The following is a 19,998-nucleotide window of genomic DNA, read 5'->3' on the forward strand; positions in this document are numbered from 1 at the left end:
AAACAGGAGAAATGAATATGAACATGTGTGGAGTGATTATCGTAAAACGATAACTGCACCAGACGTGGCTTGTAGTCTAAAGGAGGAGGAGGAGAAGGAGGAGGGGGAGGAGGAAAAGAAGAAGAAGAAGAAGAAGAAGAAGAAGAAGAAGAAGAAGAAGAAGAAGAAGAAGAAGAAGAAGAAGATGAAGAAGAAGAAGAAGAAGAAGAAGAAGGAGGAGGAGGAGGAGGAGGAGGAGGAGGAGGAGGAGGAGGAGGAGGAAGAGGAGTAGGAGATGAAGAAGAAGCAGCAGGAGGAGGAGGAGGAGGAGGAAGAGGAGGAGGAGATGAAGAAGAAGAATAGCTAACAGATTTAACAGACCCCACTGTTGATTTAGCGTAGGTTTGAGAGTATTTTCAAAAATAATAATAATATGACAATCATAGGATCTTACAGGCGACATGTCTCGACTTGTATCTATTATGTATTGCTGTTGATTTGGAACCCCTTGTGAAGCGTTAGTCTGCATTAGTTTTTTTTTTTTTTTTAAATAATGTTTTAAAGAAAAACAAACAATTCAACAAGCAAACAAAACTTTTTTAAAAAGGATTTTTCTTAGAATTATCGCGGGCTTAATTTTGAGAGAGTGAAAACAGAAAATATAGATAGTTCGAAGATGACGTCACTCAGGTCTTTGTTATTGTTTTTTGCCATCCGCGTTTATGAGTAATGCTCACTGAACTGTATTAACCTGACTATAAACGTTCATGGATACACACAGTTTTGTGTGTTGGTCCGTTATACTTCCGGATGGCAATGTTATGAACTTCTTAGCCAAGCGCATACTATCTATATAACGACACACGGACGGAGACGGGAGTGTGGCAGGTGAATAAAATGGAACTTCTGGCCTGACCCAACCCCATACTCAAAGAAGCTGTACGGCAGTGAGGACGACCTCAGGACCACTGTGGGCTTCATTCACCAGACTGGACTGACCATGTGACGTGACGGGAACGAAGAAGAAGAAGAAGAAAAGAATAAAATGTTAATTACTGTACTCGAACCCCACACCCACCGATTTAGGCACGGTACAGTGGTTGCTAATTAACATGTACGACTGCAATCTGTATGTAACAAGGAGGCGAAAGTCTTGAAGTGATAGGTAAGTCATTGAGTAGGACCGTCAGGAATAAACCATACAACCAAAAAAAAAAAAAAGTCGGCCAAAAAAGTTACCTTAGGTGGGTTATATTCTATGCGGCTATTTGGACTTGCGGTATGACACTCGCTTTCGGCTAGGAAGGTGCTGGGTTCGAGCCAAGCTCGGCGCATAGTTGAGTCCTTGGAAAAGACTCTTTACTCACATTCTCTCACCGTACTCAGGTGTAAAATGAGTACCTTTCTGTTAACAGCGTTGTCTCTGTCCGAAAAAAAGGTAATATCGCCTAAGAGGCATCATGTCTCGTCCTACATGTTAAGTGTTGCTGCCTCGTAGTTACGCATAATATATAAAGTTTACAAAAATAATTTGTGATGTCAGATTATCAAACGTTCAAATTCACTAAAATTAGATTTAAAAAAAAAAAAAAGTAAAATGTTTTTTGAAATGTCAAAGACAACAAAATCAGAATCGATTGAGGGGTGGCTAGAATAAAAGATCTCTTGCACTCTTGGGTTTTAAAAAAATTGAACTTTGATCCTAACACGCATACGCAAGCTCGTGCAGCGATTCCAAAATTCAGGAATTCCAGGAAAAAAAAAGAGTGTAAGAATCTTATATTAAAATATTATAGGGAAATTGATAGTGCTCGACTATTTAAAGGAGTCAAAATATCATTGTGATTTTTCTCGTCGTATTCTTTTTTTTTTTTTTTTTTCTACGTAAACCCTCAATGCCTCATCTGATGAGGTAGAAAAACTACCGAAACAGCTGTCGGAGTAAAATAATGAGGTGAGAAAAAAAGTAGTCATTCAGAGCCATTAGACCCATGCAGCCGGAGTTTATCTCGGTTTCTATAGCGTGAAACGGATACAGCAATTGCTTTCTATCTTTTGGTTAGGACGCTAGTCTATCGCAAAGTGCTTTTCGCCAGATCGACCAGACCCAGCTACCCAATCACTGCTGGGTGGACAGGAAGGTCAGAAAAAAAAAATAGACTTCGCCCGTTTTTCACTCGGTCCTATTGTGTGTGAAGCAAGTGCTCTATCAATTGAGCTATCGGGACATCAGTGAGGTGAGAAAGAATACAGTAATACATTATAATATATCCAATATATTGACCACTAGCCAGGAATATAGTAATTATTTAATTTGTACCCAGATTTGAGCATCATCACCCACGAGTCTATCTATACAAACAGAGAGGCAAACCAGGGGACATACAGACGCATAGACAAACACCTCGCTAGTCTTGGTGTATCCCAAACAGATGCAGATATACAGATATACAGAAGATTATAATATTATAGGATGAACATAAGAACTTTTTTCTAAACGGCAAAATGTCGATTAAAATGACCCTCATCTTTGCAAAAACTCTCAAACCTGGGACCCCACGAGGATGAAAGTCATTAAATTGATCGATATTTGAAGGACGAGTTTTCTGGCTAAATTTTTTAATTCGTGTTTGTTCCAGAGTACGGCAGTTAATTGGTTAATGAGTTTAAACTCCTCGTCCTGGGTTTAACTCTCTCCTTACCATCCATTTTCCGGATTTTCCCCAAAACGTCACACCCAACCTATACAAAAATAGATTTATTTCACTCAAACACAAAAGCTGTTAGTTCTTGCAATCCTTATTTTTTCCTGCTAAACGAGCTCTTCAACACATTGTTAATATACTTTAACTATAGCAAACATTTTTCTTCGAATATTATGATTTACAAAAGAAATCAGAATGAGAAAAATGTTCGATGCATCGCAAAGAATGTGACAATTTTTCCTATGGGTGGTAAGGAGAGGGTTAAACGATATGAATATGAAATGTATAAGGTCTTGCTATGCAAAACACAGCATTTATCACAGGTCATACGGCAATACGTGATACATAGATCCATACAGTATTATAATATCAGGGTGATTTTGATGCATAGAAGTATTATAATTTACAGTTTTAAAAAAATGGCTGTAAAATCATCATCATCATCATCATCATCATCATCATCATCATCATCATCATCATCATCATCATCATACACATCATCATCATCATCATCATCATCATCATCATCATCATCATCATCATCATCACCATCATCATCACCATTTCAACAATCACCAACATCACCATCATCATTACCATCATCGCCATGGCATTAAATCTTTCTAAAACCCAACTATTATGAGCAAACCAATAATATATATATATATATATATATATATATATATATATATATATATATATATAACTACAAATTTATTTTCATCCACTTATTTATTTATCATTACCAAATTTCATTATAGAACTTTTCTAACGACGAAACAGTCGCCCCCCCCCCCCCGCCCCCCCGTCCAATGAGTCAACATCAATCCACATTTATAAAAGTAGGCAAGAGTTAGTAGTAGTAGTTATTGGCCTTAATAAAAATTAATCTCCCCCCAGTGGACAGATAGCCGCTGTAATAGACTCGTCCACCATATGATAACGTCTGGTCCAGGTGATTTAAGACATCCTCTATAGCCCGATGATTAGGACAACGGTCGAGAGTTGTGGTGTGAACAAACAACTCCGTAGCCGTCCTGGCATTTCCTCTCTCCCCTCACCCCCCCCCCCCCCCCCCCCACCCCAACCCCATGTCCCTTGTAGATCGTGGGTATTCCGACTGAACAATTATCAGGCGACTCAGGCTGTGGTAGTGAAAGTGATAGGAGGGAACAGTAGGTGGAGGAGGAGGAGAATGAGGAGGAGGAGGAGGAGGAGGAGGAGGAGGAGGAGGAGGATGATGAGGTGCTGGTGGTGGCGGAAGACGTTGTTGGATGGACGTAGGGGGAGCGGGGGGGGGGTGACTTATCGTGTTGAACTATGATTACCAAAATTACATGTTTGTGACATTTCATTGATTCTTGAGTGTGAATGTGTGTCATGGTAAGAATGTGTATGTGTGTAAAATTTGTATGTGCGTGTGTATCCATATGTATGAGGGTGTATGTGTGTCAATTGTGTGTGTATGTATGTGTGTGTGTGAGTGTGTGTGTGTGTGTGTAAGTAAGTAAGTAAGTAAGTAAGCAAGAAAAAATAATGAGAGGGTGAGATAGACAGAGAGAGAGAGAGAGAGAGAGAGAGGGAGAGAGAGAGAGAGAGAGAGAGAGAGAGAGGTGAGAGACGTGACAGAATGTTATTATTATAAAGTGCAATGAATTTAATTCTTCTATTGAGAGAATTCCAATTTATCCTCACCCTCCTCCTCCTCCTCCTCCTCCTCCTCCTCCTCCTCCTCCTCCTCCTCCTCCTCCCTTTTCTTCTTCTTCTTCTTCTTCTTCTTCTTCTTCTTCTTCTTCTTCTTCTTCTTCTTCTTCTTCTTCTTCTTCTTCTTCTTCTTCCTCCGCCTCCGCCTCCTACTAATTTTCATCTTCCACATTCTCCCCTTTTTACACTACCTCCACCTTCTTTCTCTCCTCCTGATCATCACTATATGCAACTGCATCCTAAATCTTAACCTCTTTTTTATAATATTGCCTCAACCTTATAAAATACCTCATTGTTCAAATTCACAGAATAAAAACTTTTCCAAGTTATAAGACTTTATTCTGATCATTGAAAAACACAAAGAAAGTACATCACACATACTTATCAAGCGACGTGCCCATATTTGCAGGAATGACATTGGGAGGCAATAGGCTTCAACAGTCGTGACGTCACTTCCCTCGTAATGACGCATAGTAACTGGTTCTAATCTATCGGAACAATTGCTGACACCCTAATGAAATACTTCTCCGACGAGCAAAAAAAGTGTATCCAGAGGAGAAAAAACATTTAAAATTTGATCGTGTTTTGACTTTTATACATTCTGTTCACATGACATGTGAAAAGTGCTAGCCACCATGAAGAATAAAAAGTACCGATTTTCTTTGTTTAGAACCGAGCTGCTCGTTGCTGGGCGGAAGTGACATCAGACTATTGAATCCTATTATCGACCTGATTTAACATTACTGAAATGGAAAATAATTTGCCCTAGTTTGATAGTTTATTATACCCATTAAAACAATGAGGCCATAACAATTTGGGTTATCAGACCTTTAAATAAACACACTTCGCTCTTATGCCAAGTCATTAATTAACAACAACAGGACACGAAAAACGCCGAAAGAAGGAAACTCATTTCTACTCATTGCTTTTAATCAATGCCGTTACAAAACAGACCTGCTCTCAGGTGGCAAAAGAACATTATTCTCAGACACCTGTCCAGATGGGGCCGTTGATAAAAGTCTGTATTAGTTACAAGAACGACGACAGCGTGGTAAGCATAGCACCAATAAGGAACTAATAACTACCATATTTTTCGAATTAAAGTTCGTGACATAAGACCACACTAACGAAATTGTATCTGTTTTATAGACCGACAAACCTAATTAACTATTATACAACCCAACTTCTAATAACGACCGTTCAACGTCATTCTGGTGTTATTTTCTAAAGGAACGAGATGAGCAAATTTGAAAATCAAAATTCAAACTTAGTAGAATTTGAAAATGTAAGCATTTGTCTTGAGAAAAAAAAAACAAAAGCGAAAAAAGAATAAATCAATCAAAAGCAATAAATGAACAACAAAAAAAAAAGCCAAAAAAAACAAAACAAAAAAAAAACAGAAAAAAACAAAGTAAAATATATATACAAAACTAAAAAATAAACCATTAAAACAACACCCCAAAAAAAAAACAAAAAAAAAACAAACAAAACAAAACAAAACAAAACAAAACAAAACAAAACAACTGAACTCAATTTATTTTTTAAAAACACAAAAAAAGGTAAGCATGTATATACGAACAACATCCACTAAACGTGTTCAAATCTCTTTACAAGGCAGGTGTCTCAAGCAAACAGCAACATTTATCATGCAGAACAATACATGCCGCTTGTAGGACAATATCACAATTTTTTTTTCGGGACAGAAACAACGTTGTTAACGGCTAGCCACTCTTTTTACACCTCAGAACGTGAGATAATATTATGAGTAAAGAGCCTTTTCCAAGGACTCATCATTGCGCTGCCCAGAGCGGGATTCGAACCCAGAACAACCGGGTCATACTATCTACCAGTTTACAAAGCTTCACAGCATTTAAGGTATACACACGGAAGACTAATTGGATAATAATTGCATATACAAAATACGTCAGAATTTTATCTTTTAATCCAGATCCGAAGGTCGTGGGTTCCAGACCTCGGAACTTTCATTAAATTCTTAAAATCTAGAAAGGCACCTAAAAGTCATGTGGTTCAGTCCCTTTAGAGTGTAAGAAGTTAAGCGACTTTAAAACCGAAATGATCCGAAAGGTTAAATTCCAGTTTTTGTCAGTTTCATAAACCCCACTGCCTTCAAAAATACATAAATTGAACCAAAAACAAAACAAACAAAGAACAAACCCCCCCCCCTCACCTCAAAAAACAAAAAAAAAACAAAAACAAAAACAAACAAACAAACAAACCCTAAAACAACAAACAAACAAAAAAAGATTTAAAAAATTGAGCTTTTATATAAACGCTATATCCACTTAAAGTGCTCAAAGCGCTTTACAAAGCAACGATTCTTATTTTATCGCTATGAAATCCAATTCAGCCTGTAAGCCACCCAACAGAATCAATATTGTCACAATGCGGGATGGGGTGGGGGTGCGTGTCACAAATTCTCCTTTAATCTGACCAAATGTTTTAACTGTCACGTAAAAATCCAAAAATACTGTGTATGAAATAGTGCCAGTCAAACCAGAGGCAAAAATATGAGAATAAAAACATCCCCAAAAATCGTCTTCCTCGACGCTGATTTATTTTTTGGGACAGTATTTTTTTCTTAATAAATAATCAAATAAATAGTAATAAATAAGGAATTTATATAGCGCCTAAACATCCACGTTAATCGTGCTCTGCGGCGCTTTGCATAATAAAAATGTTTTTAAAAAATAAATTAAATCACGACACCACATAATAAGCATGAATACAGACACAAAATCTAAGCAACATCCATTTCATAAAAAATAAGCCTTACGGAACAACTCAGTCTTCAGACATTTCCTGAAAGATGATAAATTTTCACAGGACTTTGTCCGAGGACTGAGTGCGTTCCATAGGCACGGAGCAATGGATGAAAAGGCTTTTTTTTAAATTACCAAAAGTGGATTTTGAGGTGGTAACCTTCAGAAGTTGGGACTGGGATGATCTTAAATTTCGAGTGGGTTCATCAATCAGTTCCTGCAAATATTCAGGTCCCAATCCATACAGACATCTAAACACACAGCTTTCTTGTATTTTTCTTTTTACTTTGTCTAGCACTATTTCATACACACTTTTTCAGATCTTTATATTAACTCACTCAACCCTGACACCAACTATATCCGTAGTTTACTCGGGTTACTTTTCCCCCTTGCCTATTTATTACAATTTTATGAGACAAATTATAGGTGTAGTATCAAAGCTAATGTTTTTAATTTTTACTTGTTAATGATAGCTGAATAAAACTATCTATGCACATGCTCAATTTTAATGCATTTTTTTTCCAATTTTGAAAAGTAGCAAAAATCTCTAGGATTGAGCGAGTTAAACCAGCGCGAGCTCCGTAATTTGTCACCTTGGTAACCACTCACCTTCTTCTAGTATATTATTCCTGTATTTCCCCAACGTACAATTCCAGCGTTCGTGCTGAAATTGATGCTGGCATTCCAGAGCAGACAATCTCGTGGCTCTCACCAAAGTGACGGCCATGCCACGCCCTCTCCGGCACATCCTCTTCTGCTTCCGGTGCAGCGCCAGCATGTTGCAGAGTTCCGTGGACGTCGTCCTGGTCTTTCCTTGGTGCCGACGTAGATGCAGCACCCTTTGTTCGGAGGCCGGTGATAGAGACAGGAGGGGTTCCCTTGCCGTCAGACTGACAATGAAAAACAAAGAAATGTTTAAATTAACTATTGGTGCTATGCGTTTAGGTAGAATAATCACAACATCCGTCGGCCAGATTATACATACAAATACACAAACTGTGTTTAGATAGCGTGCGCCTGGCTAAGAAACTCAAAACATTGCCATCCGGAAATATTATAACGGACCTACACATAAAATTATGTGTAACCTTGAACGTTAATAGTCTGGTTAATGCAGTTTAGTGAGAATTACTCACAAACTATTAGGGGCAGCGTGGCTCAGCGGAACGGTCTTTGCTTCGTAGTGTGGCCTTGAGCAAGTCACCTGGCCCGAGCTCAATTTGCGGCGCTGCACTGCGGCTGACGCCTGGGTTATTCCAGTCGTTTTTTTTAGATGCTTTTTTACCTTGTATTTTTTCCTTCTCGCTTTGTCTGGCATCTTTCATACACACTTGTTCAGTTTTTTATCTTACACCGGTGCCTGCTCCTTAATTTCTTAATTTTTATAGATAAAAGCACTGTAGTAATCAAGGAAAAAACGGATACCATTAGTTAACGTATTGAATGCAACTCGCATTTTGTTTTCTTTTGGTGGTTTGGCTTTGTATTTTGACTTTATGCTTAGGTCAGTGTCAGGCTACGATTTTACGGAGGCTACGGTTAGCCAGATCGACGATTGATAAGTTGTCCGGTTATGTGGTCTAGTGGTGTGACACTCTCTTTCGGATTGGAAGGTCCTAGGTTCGAGCCTCACTCGGAGCATAGTTGAGTCCTTGGAAAAGACTCTTTACTCACATTCTCTCACCGTACTCAGGTGTAAAACGTTAACAGTGTTGTCTCTGTCGGAAAAAAAATTGTAATATCGCCTAACAGGCTTTGTCTCGTTCTACGTGTTACGTGTTGCTGTTGATCAGGGACCCTTTGTAAAATGTTTTGAGCATGTTTAGTGGATATTGCGCTCTATAAAATCTCAAGTTTTTTTTCTCACAATATTATCTCTCACAGACTAGAAACGATTTTTAAGGTTACTAATTGTTGTGTGTCTTGATTACAATTGTTATGGCAGAACAGTGTGAGCATAACCCTTAGTGAACAGATGTATTAGAAGATCTGAAAACGGGACGCAATAGTGATGGAAAGTGATGACCAAAAACTGGTTCCAATCTAATTGGAAGTGTAAAATCACTCTTCGTAGGACTGAATACATATATAACTTGGGTGAATGATCCTCTGGTTTCAGAGTGATGGCATCTTATTTTCTAGTCTAAATATATAGCTGGTCGTCAATAAAGATCATCCATCCTCGCTCTTTTAAATCCGTAATCATAAGGATCTGCCTACACATCCTTCTACTAAAAAAGTCATGCCATCTTATAATTCAATATGTTAGCTATTCATTATTAGTCCTCCGAAGGACTGGTTAGATGTACACTTCCAATGACTTTGGAACCTGAAGATTAGAAGGTGTGACGTCACGACTTTTCTGCCCTATTTATATTACGAGCAGAACAGAGCGAGCAAAACCACTAGACCACATACCAGCACAACTTATCAATCATCAATCTGGCTGACCGTAGCCACCGTAAAATCGTAGCCTTACACTGACCAAAATATAAAGTCAAAATAAAAAGCCTAACCACCAAAAGAAACAACATACGAGTTGCATTCAATACTTTAAACGCTTAGAGTCTGATGTCTCGGAGTTATAGCGCTATATAAGTTTTCAGCAGTATTATTATTATTAAAACATCTTAGTAGGTCTTAAACAGAACACAAGTATTGGCTTTATTTAGCATTGCTGTAATTGAATAATTTTTAATGTTGGTTTGAGAGTATTCAAAATCAACATTAGGCCCATAACATATCGGATTATCGGACCTGTAAATAAGTACACGTCGCTCCAACCGCATTCCATCAATACGAGTTCAGGTACAACATGAGAACTCAGACATTTTATTATTGTCTTTCGTTAAGCTTTACACATAACATCCGTTTCAATTTCCATAATCTCATATTATTATAAGCTTTTCCTCTTGTGCACTAGACATGTCCTCTTCTACATCTTCTCATGTCAAAATTTAGCGTCTAGACATATTTCTATATTATGTTTAAAATAAAAAAAAAACAACAAACAAAAAAAACAAACAAACAAAAACCTGAACGAAACGTTTAGATAAAAATAGATGAAATAAAATGTCCTATATTCATCCCATAGGGGAAATTTGTCTCAAGGGTCTATTCCAAGGTAAGACTGGAATAACCTAGGCGTCAGCCGCAGTGCAGCGACGCAAATTGAGCCAGGACGAGGTGACTTGCTCAAGGCCACACAGCGCAACGTCGGGTGGTCGAACTCGGTACCTTTCGGGTACGAAGCAAAGACCGTACCACCGAGCCATGCTAACTTTCTATTATCCTCTTGAATGGACGCTAGTCCGTCAAAGATTACTTTCATCAGCGAACTGGTACTCATTTGCACCTGGGTAAAGTGAGGTGATTCCGATGAGCCACGCTGCCCCTTGCGTTTAAGATTCGATTTCGTTCCTAATTTCGGGCAGTGTAAGCCAAACAACATCATTATCATTATCACATATTATTATTCTCTCATTCGTCTGTACTGTTTCTTTCATTCATCCTGCTTTTGTGATAAAGGGAAAAACCTGAAACGTTCACATTATCTGTTTTCGTTTATCAAACTTAAGTTTATCTACATTCAATTTCACATTGGTATCTAATTCGGGCAGGTATCTAATTTGGGAAATCGTTCGAAATTTTAAATACAAGAAAGAAAGAAACTAACACCGTGTCCTAAGCGAAAATATTAAGTCAAAATATAAAAATAAAATAGAAATAAAATTAAATTAAAAAACAAAAACAAAAATGAAATAAAAATTTTAAAAGAGTGAATTTTTTTTAATGATAGAGAAGAAAAAAGAATAAAAAGGAAAGAAAGGAATCATAGGATTCTTGGTTGGAGAGTCAACTCAGTTTAACCCAAAATGTCAGTTGGTTTAACCTTACATTCATAATATCATTTAAAAAAAGATACCAACAATAATTATAAAAACAAAAACAAGGAAAAGATTTTTAAAAAGCAAAAAAAAAAAAGTGACCTTTTATACAGTGCAATATCCACTAAACATGCTCAAAGCTCTTTACAAAGGGTCCCTGACCAACAGCAACACATAACATGTATAACGAGACATTACGCCTGTTAGGCGAAATTATTAGATTTTTTTTCCCGACAGAGACAACGCTGTTAACGGCCAGGTGATCTAGTAATATGACACTCGCTTCCGGATCTGAAGGTCCTGGGTTCGAGCATCGCTCAGCGAATAATAGTTATTCCCTGGAAAATCGATTGATAGTTATTGAAGGACGAGTTTTCTGGCCAAAATTTTAAATACAAGTTTTTTTTTCCAGGACACGACAGCAGTTAATGGTTGATAAGTACAACCGCTTTTCCCATGAGTGAGAAATCAAAATCTTGATTGAACGCACTAGATAGAACCGCCAGCATCAGCAGACATCCCTTCCAAATGACCCAAACCTACGATTAATCCTTATCAGTTCCTTTGATTCACACAGCCATACTCGAGTTCACTACTTTAATCTATTAAGATATTCGTTTGTGTTAATTAACGATTCAGTTCGCTTTTTTCAGAAAGAATTTGAAAATAAAATCTTCAAGGTTTGAGAGCATTGGCTGAGGCTTTTTTTCTTTAAAAATGTGACCTATCCCTTAAAGACGGTATGCTGACGGGATTGGTTGGATGGAGAGCTTGATTAATTAAATGCATGCATAAGATTATGTCGTAGTAATTTATACAAACCTATTGTATCGCGCCAAGGGCCTTTCTGTTCATTTAGGGGTAGATGCGTGGTATACATGTATATTATTATTATTATTATTATTATTATTATTATTATTATTATTATTATTATTATTATTATTATTATTATTATTATTATCATCATCATCGTCATCATCATCATTATCATTACTATTACTATTATTATTATTATTATTATTATTATTATTATTATTATTATTATTATTATTACCATTATTATTATTATTATTATTATTATTATTATTATTATTATTATTATTATTATTATTATTATTATTATTATTATTATTATTATTATTATCATTATTATTATTATTATTATTATTATTATTATTATTATTATTATTATAATTATTATCATTATTATTTTTATTATTATTACTATTATTAACCAGACGTAAAAAAAGAGATTCTGAACCTTTAAGTCGAACAGAAATAATCGATTGTCCGGTTTGTCTGTTTAAGAAAATACATTCCTACTCCTCAATAAAACCACAAAACTTAACTCAAGCCACATACTACAAACCATAAGTTCCATTTTTATCATCTAGAAAATTCTAACAATATCCCGCTTAAAGGCGATGTGCCACAAATACGTTTGGTTAACCCACACTAGTGCCCATCAGTTACTGGGTTGATTGTCGTAAAATTGAGTGAAACAGGCCATTGACGTCTTTTATAAAAGGACTCAAAATACACGGCAGCGATTATCGAAAGTGAAAATTAGATTAATAAACAAATTAATGTGAACATTTATATAGCGCATTTCCTCGGATTTGCCATGCTCAAAACGCTGCACAACGTTTTATTTACTCTCCTCCAGGCCATATGGAATGACATTTCCATTTCATACGGTATCCGTCATCTTTTAGTCTTCCTTTTTGTACGAATTCTCTTACAATATCCGTAATTGTCTATAGTCAGATAGTACAGATAGTACTCAATCACACCTGAGTCGACTGGGGTAATGTGTGTTAAGTGCTTTACCCACGGACCCAACGTCCGTACCAGAATTGTTCATTATGACATATCCGGCCACTGACCACGCTTAACATTTCTGGACGTTTGTGACAAGACGAGACACCAACAACTAATCAACAATACGCGCCAAAATATTAGTATGCCGTCTGCCTGGAATGTAAGAGATTCAGATATATTCATGTTTTATAATATTTTTTTTTTTGTTATTGGCCCAAAGAAGAGTTTTGAGCCCGTAACTTCCGTGTTTTTTTTGTTTTGTTTTGTTTTGTTTTTTTTTTTATTTTTTATTTTTAATTTTTTTTTTATCGAAGCTGTTATATTTATTTTTGTTCATTGTCTCATCCAAAGGTCCCCAATTGGTGGATATAGCGCTATAAACTAGATATTAAAAATGATACAAGATGCACAATGAATATCAGTTTATTTTTTTGTCCCCCCCCCCCTATTAAACACACCCACTCAACCGTTTAAAAATATGGCCAGAAAACTCGTCCTTCAATTAAATATTGATCTATTTAAATGGCTCTCATATTGGCAAAAACTCTCAAACCCGGGACTTCGATATTGCGAGTTTCTTATCCAAGCGCATACTATCTATAAAATCGAAGACTTACCCGAAGAACCCCAGTATATCGGGGAGAGCGATAATGAGAAATCCTAGCTGTAGGACGACTCTCTTGCTGGTCTCAATTCTCATGTCTGTCACGTGACTCTGGAGGCATGACTGAATTGACGCCAGGTCTGGGTCATGCTATGCACTCACAGTCAATGACGTCAGTGATGCTGGTGATGAGGATGATGATAATGTCGATGACGATAATAACGATATTCACGACCAAGAAGATGATTGTATGATGGTGATGATAATAATTTGGACGATAAAAACAGATTCAGTAAAATAATTTAGGGTAAATATAATTGCAGAAATCTGTTGGAGGTTTATTTTTTGGAAAGGGGGGCGGGGGTTTACAAATTCTTATGTTTTTTTTATTGTTGATGGAAGAAAGTTATAAAAAAGAAAACAACACCCTTCACACAGTTGAATAAATTAATTGTTCCATCAAAAGAAATGCTAATTATAGCCTCGCAACATCAAACCAATATAAACATTCTAGAACTTTAGGACGCATCTTATCGTATGAACTATCACAGCACTAGAATCCATTAGAATCACGGCATGACTTTCTAATCCAGCGAATATTTGGAATGATTTTTTTCATCATCTGAACACAAATCACAGAAGAAAAAAATTATATATATTTTCGAGCTATCGACAATCCATCCATTTTTCTGATCCTGTAATTTTCAGTGAATGAAAAAGTAGAACTCGTTGAAAATCAAATCCTTTTTACAAAAGCTTCACTCAATTCATTCGAACAGTGTAATCGTTGACGTCATTCGCCGTCTGGCTCAATCAACTCAGAACAAGAATCAAAGTTTAGATTTTTGTCCATAGCAGTTCTTGACACAAAAAAGTGCTTGAGAATTGAGACTCTGTGAACACAAAACAAAAAAGAGAAGTAAAAATTAGCATTGAAATACTTGGGTAAACAAATTAAATATCATTTCCTATAATATTGTGCTCCCCCTTTTCCATTCCTCTCAATTTTAGAGCGATTTTGTATCTTTATCACCAGTTTGAATCTAATTTCACGAAAGCGTCTCTAAGCTCTTTTTGAAGATCGAGAGATAACGATAATAATATTGTGAAAAAGATTGCCAGATACGACAGTAGTAATTGGACCATATTACCTCATTACACAACAATAGGTGTGAAAAGTGGCAATATTATTTCCAAGGATGTCGATCTCGACATGGGAGAAAGGCGTGAGATAATGACTGACGCCCTCGTCTTGGCCACCAAATACAGGGATAATTTTAACTTTTCAATTTCCTTTCAATTTGTTTTCTCTCTTTTCAGTGTTGTTTCATTCGCGCATGCGCATGCACCTCGGCCTTGGTATGTATAAATTAAATTGTTTCTTATCAGCATGTGTTATTTCGACTTCTCTTGCAATATGATGATGATGATGACGATGATGATGATGCTGACGATGATGTTGTTATGGTAGTGGTGTCGGTAGCACCACCAGTAACAGTAATTAAAGTAGAAACAGTAGTAGTAGTAGTAGTAGTAGTAGTAGTAGTAGTAGTAGTAGTAGTAGTAGTAGTAGTAGTAGTAGTAGTAGTAGTAGTAGTAGTAGTAGTAGTAGTAGTAGTAGTAGTCGTAGTAGTAGCACCAGCAGCGGTAGTAGTAGTAGTAGTAGTAGTAGTAGTAGTAGTAGTAGTAGTAGTAGTAGTCGTAGTAGTAGCAGTAGTAGTAGTTGTAGTAGTAGTAGTAGTAGTAGTAGTAGTAGTAGTAGTAGTAGTAGTAGTACAATGTAGTAGTTGTAGTAGTAGAAGTACTACTACTACTACTACTAGTAGTAGTAGTAGTAGTAGTAGTAGTAGTAGTAGTAGTAGTAGTAGTAGTAGAAGTAGTAGTAGTAGTAGTAGTAGTAGTATTAGTAATAGTAGCAGTAATAGTAGTAGTAGTAGTAGTAGTAGTAGTAGTAGTAGCAGCAGCAGTAGTAGTAGTAGTAGTAGTAGTAGTAGCAGCAGCAGCAGCAGCAGCAGTAGTAGTAGTAGTAGTAGTAGTAGTAGTAGTAGTAGTAGTAGTAGTAGTAGGAGTAGTAGTAGTAGTAGTAGTAGCAGTTGTTGTAGTTGTTATATTGTTGTTTATGATGACACTGTTGTTGTTTGTGTCGTGGTCGTTGATTGTTCTCAACCACCGCCTCTTTCAACGTATTGCAATATCCGTCATCACTCACCAACAGTTCTAATCGAAAGGTATTTCCAAATCTTTTGTCAAAATAACTGCTGCGTGTTTCCGTCCGTAAGTTGCCTTGCCGGCCCCCACAAAGCAATGCATAACTAAAAGGATAATTACTGCGTTATCTCTGTAGGAATATATTCCAAGTCACCAAGCGTAACCATCAAATGTTTTATGTCTCGCCGACGCTGATTCTTCTGCGGTTCTCGATTATTTCGCTTTGTCAATTTAAGTGTGAAATAGTTTGGATTTTTGGGACACCCTGAGTCGGCAAAAGAATACATGCTCAATAATTATCTTCAGATTTTGCTTTTGGTATAACATAGATCTAATAGATTTAAATTGTTAGAAGTAATTTAAACATTGATTTTTTTATTCCTATTGAATGCTGCTTTTTAGGTATATCACAAAATCATGCGGCAAACAATGCTGCTATTATAGATAGAATGAAGTTGACGTCACTCAGGTCTTTGTTATTGCTTTTTGCCATCCGCGTTTCTGAGTAATTCTCACTAAACTGAATTAACAAGCATATAAACGTTTAAGGTTACACATAGTTTTCTGTGTTAGCCCGTTATACTTCCGGATGGCAATGTTGGGAGCTTCTTTGCCAAGCGCACACTATTTATAAGGGGGGTAGGGCGAAAATATGCATGGCCAAAATATTTAGACTCTCTCCTTACCTACCATTTTCATGATTTTTTCCAGAAATGCCATACCGAACAAACATAGAACTTGAATTTTTACACTCAAACTCATGAGAAATAAGTAGGTACATACTATGTATGCACATTTTTGTGTAGCTTAACAAGCTTTATAAAACATCGATATTTCATACAGTTTTGTGATGTGCATAATAAATCTGATAAAGAAAAATGTTCATTGTATCGTAACAAATGTGAGGATTTTCCTGTAGTTGGTAAGGAGAGGGTTAAACCACAAATATCTGACTTAACCCTTTCTTTACAAACACCAAGAAAATCGTTATTGCTTGTTGCCTTCGGCTGTTTTTAATGTTTCATTAATTAATCAGTAAACTAAATGATAACTTTAGTATTTATTTATCTATTCATTTATTTTAAAAATGTTTTCATTCATTCCTGTGTTCAAGTTGTTTTACAGATTTTGCTTGTGGTCAAAAGGTTAATGATAAAAGTGCAAGGTGCACATTATTAGCAAATGAGTAAACGTTGGTAAAAACTGGAAAAAAATAATCATGTGACCAGCAAGCCGCCGTTTGTCCGACAGTCACCGCCATTGAAATATGTGGATTTTCCAGTTTTGTGTGTAAGGGTTGAGGGTGGGTGTGTGGGTGTGTGTGTAGGGGAGAGGGGGGGGGTGAATGAAGGACAATGTGAATGAGCAAATGAAAGAATGAATGAATAAATGAATGAATGAATGACTGAATGAATGAATGAATGAATGAATGAATGAATGAATGAATGAATAAATGAATGGATGAACGAAAATTGGTAACGGTGGTGTTGAATATCTATAATGATGATGATGATGATGATGATGATGATGATGATGATGATGATGATGATGATGATGATGATGATGATGATGATGATTCAAAAGGCTAGATATACTCTCAGAAACCATTTTATTTTTCTCTCTTTGTTTTCGCCTTGCACTTTCATAGTCACTTTATTTCCTATTACATTTAATACAGTCTACACTTTTCTCGATTTATAAGATTTCACATGAAGGCCATCGTACTCTGCTGTACTCTGGAAAGACACGAATCCGGAAAAAAATGACCAGAAAACATGTCCTTTAATAGGGTTCAACTGTCATGACGTCACTGCTTCCCTCGTAATGACGCATAGTAACTTAGTAACTGGTTCTAAACTATCGGAAAATGGCGGACGCCCTTATGAAATACTTCGTCGACTTCGACGAGCATAAAAGTGTATCCAGAGGAGAAAAACATTCTAAATCTGATCATGTATTGACTTTTATACATTCTGATCACATGACACGTGAAAAAGTTCGAGCTAGCATGAAGAATAAAAAGTGCCGATTTTCTTTGTTTAGAACCAAGATGCTTGTTTCTGGGCGGAATTGACGTCAGACCATTGAATCCAATTGTGGACCGATTGAAATGACCCTCATCTTGACACACGCCGACAATGTGATTGTTTCATTTCGCACCAGTTGGAAAAACGTTCAATGTGTTCGGGACAGCTGCTGATGTCCTAGGAAAGTTTGTTAGTGACGGTGGTTTTCCGTTGCCTTCCGTCATTGTTATTAGTAGAATTAAAAATTATTGCAGCTTATTTTGACTGAGTTCTGTTTGATGTTTTCTTTGGCTTCTATTTGTTTCTGTTTTTGTTTCCTTCCACCTTTCTTTTTCCTCTTTTTTGTTTGTTTTTGTTTGCCTTGAATAATTCAAAAAAATTCAAAGTGTTCACAGTTTCTAAATTTGGTATAGACGGCTATTATTAATTGTGTGTCATGGACAGAGAAGTATCTATACGAACGAGGAAGTGTTGGCGAAGATGATAAAATGAAGAATGTTAATAGATACCATCAGAAAGAGGCAGTTACGGTTTCTGGGACATGTGTGGAGAAGAGACGGAAAAGAAAAGTTGGTAACATCTGGGATGATCGAAGGAAAGAGAGCTAGAGGAAGACAGAAAATTACATATTTAAATAACCTACGAATGGCCAACAGTGATTTTAAAAGCAATGCAGACTTCATGCGCACCGTAGAGGATCGTGATTCGTGGAGACAGCTGACCGGCAACTTGCTCAAGAGCACAAGCCTTGATGGATGATGAATCTTGACACAAGTTTCAGAATTGTTTTTTTTTTTTCCAAGATGAGGGATTGATATTTGAAGGACGTGTTTTCTGGCTAAATGTTTGAATGCGCATCTTTCCAGAGTACGGCATTTACCTGGATGAAAAGCTGTGACGTAATGGCATATTCAGACGTGAACAAGGCTTCAACTTCCAAACACAATAATGGTCTTACTAGCATGCCGCTCTTTTCCATTTATCTCACGCAAATATCTGTCTCGCGAAATGTTGTTACCTTATTTTCGTTATTTTCAACACGGCATTTGGGTGAAAAACGGAAACAAGCAGAAGAACCGTAATTGACCTTGACCTAATTAAAGCATGGTTGTGCAGGCGAAGTACCGGGTTTGAGAGTTTTTGCTAATATGAGAGTCATTTAAATCGATCGATATCTGAAGGACGGATTTTCTGGCCAAATTTTTAAATAGTTTTTCCAGAGTACGGTGGCCATAAAATCTGGACACACAGATAGGATAGTTGAATATTTTTGGTATATAATTAAAATTAAGTTTTATTTTCACTATGTATTTTATTCAAATAATATCTTCAACATGAGCGCCATCATTTGCAATGCAAATGGCAATGCGTTTCACAAAATTTGCATCAACTCGATGCAATAAATCTGCATTTGAAAAATATTTAACTTTACTGTGCCCAGACTTTACGGACACCATGTAGAATTGATAGAGGAAGAAAAAGTAAATTAAGTAAATATGGGATGAGTGACGACACGCCATAGAATTACTGATTTGTGATTCATTGAGATAGACTGTTTTGTCTAAAAATCTCACACCGTAATGTATGACTTGTCACCGATATTTGTGACCTGATCAAAGTTGTTGTTGCATGGATTCTAATTGACAACGGATCATCGGTGGCGTGATAATAAAACATCTACGGACTTTCCTCACGTCTAGACAGACACCCTTCAAAGAATTACAGGGAGAAATAAAGAAATTATTATCTCTTGGGAGAAGAACAATTTAAAGCCAATTGGAAAGGGAGAAAAAAAAAGGAAGGACAGAGGGAAGGACAGAATGAAAGAGAGAGAGAGAGAGAGAGAGAGAGATAGAGAGAGAGAGAGAAAGAGAGAGATACAGAGAGATAGAGATAGATAGATAGATAGATAGATAGATAGATAGATAGATAGATAGATAGAGAGGAAGAGATAGATAGATAGAGAGAGAGAGAGAGCGAGAGAGAGAGAGAGAAAGATAGATAGATAGATAGATAGATAGATAGATAGATAGATAGATAGATAGATAGAGAGATAGATAGATAGATAGATAGAGAGGGAGAGAGAGAGAGAGAGAGAGAGAGAGAGAGAGTAGAACACACACGAGGAGAAGCTGAATCCTTTACAGGATAAGCTAGAGCGTCAAATAGTTCTGAGTCCCGATGATTGATTGCAGTATCGTCAGATTTCTATACTGTTGATTCGAGCATAGAATAACCACTAACGTCTAACTTCCCCCTAAAACGATTCTAATATCAAATTAA

At 36.6% G+C, this 19,998-nt stretch overlaps 1 protein-coding gene across 1 annotated transcript in view; it reads right to left on the reverse strand.

The window, feature by feature from the left end:
- Nucleotides 1-19,998, reverse strand: part of LOC144958898 (protein Wnt-9a-like) — a 50,422-nt gene that overhangs the window by 13,436 nt on the left and 16,988 nt on the right. The window contains exons 2-3 of the mRNA XM_078891176.1: nt 13,494-14,373; nt 7,778-8,058 (exon numbers count right to left, since the gene is read on the reverse strand). Coding sequence (XP_078747302.1) covers nt 7,778-8,058; nt 13,494-13,576 — 364 coding nt within the window. The 5' untranslated portion in view covers nt 13,577-14,373. The remainder of the gene's footprint in view (nt 1-7,777; nt 8,059-13,493; nt 14,374-19,998) is intronic.

The sequence above is a fragment of the Berghia stephanieae genome, chromosome 13 (assembly GCF_034508935.2).
Source record: "Berghia stephanieae isolate SIO BIC M18660-M18661 chromosome 13, UCSD_Bste_1.3, whole genome shotgun sequence".
Classification (NCBI taxonomy): Eukaryota; Metazoa; Mollusca; class Gastropoda; order Nudibranchia; family Aeolidiidae; genus Berghia; species Berghia stephanieae.